The sequence below is a fragment of the Malania oleifera genome, chromosome 10 (assembly GCF_029873635.1).
Source record: "Malania oleifera isolate guangnan ecotype guangnan chromosome 10, ASM2987363v1, whole genome shotgun sequence".
NCBI lineage: Eukaryota > Viridiplantae > Streptophyta > Magnoliopsida > Santalales > Ximeniaceae > Malania > Malania oleifera.
The window spans coordinates 29534642-29540641 of record NC_080426.1 but is presented as its reverse complement, the minus strand read 5'-3'; the positions used below and the strand labels follow the sequence as shown (position 1 = coordinate 29540641).

Sequence of the window (6000 nt, the reverse complement as noted above, 5' to 3'; positions counted from 1 at the left end):
TTTCCAGGAGTGTCGTGGTGGCCTCAGATCATCGAACCGATAAGAATCCAGCTCGAAAACTTAGAAAGAAGGTGAGAGAGACGAATAGGAGAGAGAGAGAGGATTTTGTGCGTGATTTTCTAGCTGAAAAATGAAGTTTATGCTATTTATACACTGACCTTCGTCGACAATGTCAAGAAGGATATTCGTCGACGAATGCTTATTCTCGTCGACGAAATTCAGAGCTGAAATATATCATTTCGGTGTCTTCTTGTCAATGAGACACGTCCCTGTCGACAATCCCCTCATGTGTGCTCGTCAACGAATCCCCTGTGTTCGTCGACGAGACTCTGTTTAATTTTTCCAGTTTTTAATTCCTTTTTCTCTCATTCTCTTATTATTAAATTATGAAAATTATCCGGATCTCTATAATTCGAGTCTTTACAATATATATATATTGATAACTCAGGAACTCCAATCACTATCGCACCATATTGGACATTAAAGTGAGGTACCAAATCTAGACGAGGTGAAAGTCACCCGCTCATTGACGCACCCTTGGTAATTCTGTTTAAAATTTTAATGGAATTGATACAAAAATATCAAGAAATCCAAAATTCATGTTTAGGTATCAACAAAAGTGAGAAATAAAATAAAAAATATATCAAACTCAGGAATAAAGACATTAATATTTTTTAAATTTCAATTATATAAAAAATAAAAATTTAATTTTAAACATATTTAACTATAAAAAGAAAAGACCCTGAAAAAATCTCCTCCCTATTTTCCTCTTCTTTCGTAAATCCTTGAAGCGGACCCTAAACGACGCCGTCGCCCTGCACCCTGAACCGGAGAGGAACGCTTCTCTTTTCTTCCCTTGGTCCGGCAATCCGGTGGTGGTTACTCTGCGTGCGGCGGCACCCCCTTCTCTCTCTCTCTCTCGACCGAAGCAGATTCTCCTCTCTATAAATATATAATCTCAGCGATGGCTCTTCTTCAACTCTCTTGTGCTCCTTCACCTCCTTCTCTTCTTCCTTGGCCTCTCAAAAGCCCGTCACGCAGTTCCCTCTTATTCACACTCCCTGCCCCTATCCGTCTTTTCCGTTCTCGCTTATCCTCTCGCCGTCCGTTTCTCGCTGCTGCGAAAGCTGCAGTCTCCGCTGTCGATTCTCCGGAGACTGCCGGTGGAGTGGATGGCCATGGCGGGGACTCTTCGAAGAAGTTACTGCTTGAAGTTAAAGGTCTCACGGCTGTGATTGCAGAGTCCAGAAAGCAGATTCTCAACGGCGTAGACCTCGTCGTCTACGAAGGAGAGGTTAGTATCCTTATCTTCTTCTCCTTCTTAATCCTGAAAGTTCATTTTATTGCTTTAATTCTGCTTAAAACATTGGCGTTTCGTTTCAGTTGATTTTGATTACATCTATGGCAATGTTCAATTGAGATAAGATTGACTTCAGAACGGCGAATAGAACATTTGATTATCTAATGATTAAAAATTATGAATTACAAATGAAATTATTGGGTATCATTGAGTTTCATCTGCCGAAAGTACCTTCACGAGCATACTATGATATTAATTTGTGCAGAGTTTTTAAATACATCCATGCTTTTCGTGGAAAACTATATAATAGTGGTGCTGGTGATTAAGAAGGGTAAAAGTAGACCTAAAATAACTTAAACCAAAATGGTGTGAATGGATTTGACCTAAACAATAGGATGGCTATAAGTTTGGATAATTAAGAATCAAATATCCAAGCCTTAACCTAATGAGTCTAAAAAGAAAGAAAGAAATGGCAAAGAACGAAAAAAATTTCAAAAAAGTAAAGGTTGCGCAAATGAGAATGTGAGATGAATGAGCAGCACAACTCTTAAAGATAAACTAAGGAATGAAAACATCCATTACAAGATAGTTGTACCATAGGTAAAGATAAGAATAGGGGAAGGGTGGCAAAAATAGTTTGTGCATTTGCAACGTAAACCTAGTAACACTCTAGGGAGGAGGGGTGGCTTTGTTGTTGTTGGAGGCAGTCGCAGGGTAAGAGTAAACCTATAATAACTTAGACAGAGATGGTAAGTGTTTGACCTGTACATATTTCCTCAGATGTTGGGGAGTGCCTATGAATAACTTTAGGTAATCATATTCTATCCAAAGATTTAGAATTAGAGATTTATTCTTGTTCAGAAAATTTGAATATCTTATGGGATTTTTAGTTAGTAAATTAGGGTTGTTTTGAATATATATATATATATATATAAATTTTTTTATTTTTACATTTAAGGGTTTGGTTTTAATTTTTAATTTATTTGGGATATTATATAATTTTTTGATTGCTTTATTTATTGGGGTTTTAAATTTTTTTAAATATAATATAGGCTTATAGACGTAAGGGATTATTGTTTCGGATTAATAGAATTTCAGAAGCTCTTATGTGTAACAATCAAGGCTCTTTGGATTGAGAAAAGAATTGATAACCAAAACAATATTGGCTTTGTCTTTAATTGGATAGTCGACATAAGGAGCTATTTTGATTGATATGGGTTTTCTAATCGAAAGCATATCAAATTTGCCAAATCAAGACTCCTTGGATTGAGAAAGCAATATCTGCAAAAGATTGAAAGGGACATGGGTATTTTGGAGAACCACTTGTCATCACATGGTTTGAAATGAAATATATTTTGAAATAGAAACATGTCTCTCATAATTGGAGACAATTAGTAAACAATTGTATAACATAGATTTCATATGGACGAAAGGGCAACTTGGTGCACAAAGCTCCCGCGTATGCGGGGTCTAGGGAAGGGGCGGACCAGAATGGGTTTATAGTACACAACCTTAACTTGCACTTTTTGCAAGAGGCTATTTCCACACCTCGAACACATGACCTCCAGGTCATACGGGGACAATCTTACTGTTGCGCCTAAACTCCCCTTCATATGGACGAGAGTATCAAAATTATCATTGTGTTTGGAAAAGGATTTTGAGACAGGGAATAAAGCGTCCAATTCATTGGCAAAATTCAAATACTCTTGTCATTTGTTTGAGATTTATCACATGGCTTGAAGAATTTCTCAAATTCAAAGTTGTAGGTTGCTATTTCATCCAAGTGTTGATGAGATGACTCAAATTTCTGATGATAAATACTTCACATATAGTGGTTTTGATGCATATTGTTGCGTATTAAAGTATCATGATTGTATTACTGATTTGCATATTCCTAATGAAACACGTTTCAAACTAATGGAAATAAGTCGCGATTCCTCTTATCAAGATGAGCCTGTAGACTTGTCTTAGCGACCCTTGACACTATCTATGCTTCTTTTGAGGTAGTGCTGGACCTTCCACCAGAATTAATTGTTGAGATGCCTATTATAGGGACTAGAATGCTTCTTAATGACTCAAAACCAGAATTTATTACTTTTGACACACTGAATACCATAATTGTTTGTTCTAGAATCTTTTATAGATTCCTTAGTTACTGAGCTTATTGTGAGAATTTCCCATAGATGATTTTGTCCTACATCCATTGAATATGTATCTTCATCTCTTGTTTCTTTCCTCTCCACATATTCCTTAACCAAATTTGATGTGACATTTTTTGTAATTGTTGAATACAAACTAAACACATATTACTCTTCATTAGATTTGAATTAAATTGAGACTTTGTTTGTAGGACGTGTCTCTTTATTGAATGATGTTAGAGCATTATGGCCTTACATTTGAATTCACTAGATGAGCTAGTGATGCTAGTGATTCTCTAGTTCAATCAGTATGGTCAAATGCGAACCATGATACGAATGACGTGGAGCTTTTTAGTGATGAATCTTTGGTCAGAGGACACCACCTGTTTGCCATTTTTTGATCGTGGATTCGATACAATTCACGCTAGTTCTACATTTTGATTGTGTGGTTGAAGTTGTTCTAGACTATCAAGTTGTTGGCAAAATATCAAGTTCAAGTTTTGTCTAACCAAGGGATTTTGATGTAGGGCCACCTATATGGATAATTCTTGTTGATGATATTTTACCCGAAAATTTATAAATTAGAGACTTGCTTTTGTTTGGGAAATTTGATTAACTTAGGGCTTTTTTAGATATTTTAAGTTATTTTGGGGTTCATTTTGATATTTCAACTGTTTTGGGGCTATTATATTTTTTTTCTTGGTTTATCTTTAAGGTTTTTTAGTTGCCTATAAATATAAAATAGGCTTATGGAAGTAAGGGATTATTGATTTTGATTAAATGAATTGCTTGGGTGCTTATGCATCTCTCTTACTTCTAGATCTTCCTTCTCCTTCTCCTTTTTCTTCTTCTTCTCTCATCCTTTTCTTTCTTCTAATTCATTCATCTCTCTTTGTTTTCTCTCTCTATTATCTTTTTTATGTTGATTGTGTTAAATGGCGAAATAAAGAATTCATGTGGCTAACTAAACATACTAGGGCTTAAGGCTTGGTTGCTTGTTTCCTAACATTTTATTTAAATGCGACAAACTTCGAGGGTTAGGGTGTTTCATTACTCAAATTAGATGGTAGGAACTTAATAATTTATTTTAAGCTTATCATTTTTTAACATTTTAGTTCTAATATGGTTCAATTTTTGTTTCTTCTAGGTTCATGCAATCATGGGGAAGAATGGCTCTGGAAAGAGCACATTTTCAAAGGTTGGTGACCACCTGGAACTGTGAGTTTTATTATTAAATCCACAATGATGCACATAGTGCTCTTTCTGAAAAGTAAGTTAATTTTTTCATGCCCTGCTTTGGCATGATGCTTCATACTGTGAATCCACTATTGGTGGAAACTTACATACATGCTCAACTTGGCTTAACAACCTTGGTACCAACTGCTGTTGATTGTCTATAATTGTTTCAATATGATTCTTCATATTTTGGATCCACTATTGGTGCATATGTACAAATTATGGTCAACCTGGCTCAACAGCCTTAATCCAAACTACTTGGGGTTGATTATGTGAATATTTTGTTGACCATTCTGCTCTATTGGGCCATATATGCAACACTACATACATTATTTATTTATTTTATTTTCTATCAATATTTTCAGCCCTTCTTTTGGGGTAGTCACTTCTTCATTCTGCCGCAACAGTCTTGATGTTTTCTAGTTTTCATTTTGCTCATGTAACTTTACACAACAACCTGGACCAATTAGCTGTTTCTGAGCAAGTTATTTCACTAGGAATTTTTCTTATGTTATAGGTTCTTGTTGGCCATCCAGATTATGAGGTTACAGGAGGTAGTGTCATATTTAAAGGGGAGAACTTGCTTAACATGGATCCTGAGGAAAGGTCTCTTGCTGGGCTTTTTATGAGCTTCCAGTCCCCTGTTGAGATCCCGGGTGTGAGTAATGCTGACTTTCTAAATATGGCATATAATGCTCGAAGAAGAAAACTTGGTCTGCCGGAACTTGGACCAATTGAGGTATGCCTCTTTTTTTTTTTTGGGGAGGGGGGGAGGGGATGGAAAAGGAACTTCATTCAATAGAAAAGAGAAAGACAAGTAGAATACAGAACCTCCTAGAAAGGAGAATGGAGAAGGGGAAATTAGGCAGGATAGGTGGTTATTAATAGACTCTTTCTTTTATCTTTAGGAAAAAAAAAATTATTTCTAGATACTTCTGTCAAGTTATTGATTATGTCTTCTTTTTGAATATTCCTGAGCTATATTGAATATTTCTTAAGTTATGCATATTCTTTGGGGGAGCCTTTTAAGGCTGAACCCATTTTGCTTATAGATGTTTGTCATCATCAAAAAGGGGGAGATTGTTGACTTTTTGAGTGCGATCCCTGTTTTGAGTGCGATCCCTGTTACTTATGAATGTGCATGCTTCATAGTGATGCTAAGTAGGAGGAACACAAATTATACGCTATGAATCACCTACATTTTTTTGATTGAATTTATATTTAAATTTTTAGGTATTTGAAAATGATTTCAAACTCAGTTTCATGATCTAAGGGATGCAAAATGAAAGCTTTGGGATATGGCTGTGATCTTTTACTCATTTATAT

The 6000-nt window shown here is 35.6% G+C and overlaps 1 protein-coding gene across 1 annotated transcript in view; it reads left to right on the top strand.

Annotated features, from left to right (window-relative positions):
• The first annotated feature begins 755 nt into the window (after nt 1-755).
• The window catches only part of LOC131166307 (ABC transporter I family member 6, chloroplastic), a 51716-nt gene continuing 46471 nt past the window's right edge, over nt 756-6000 (top strand). Inside the window, exons 1-3 of the mRNA XM_058124742.1 lie at nt 756-1294; nt 4586-4636; nt 5192-5413. Coding sequence (XP_057980725.1) covers nt 965-1294; nt 4586-4636; nt 5192-5413 — 603 coding nt within the window. The 5' untranslated portion in view covers nt 756-964. The remainder of the gene's footprint in view (nt 1295-4585; nt 4637-5191; nt 5414-6000) is intronic.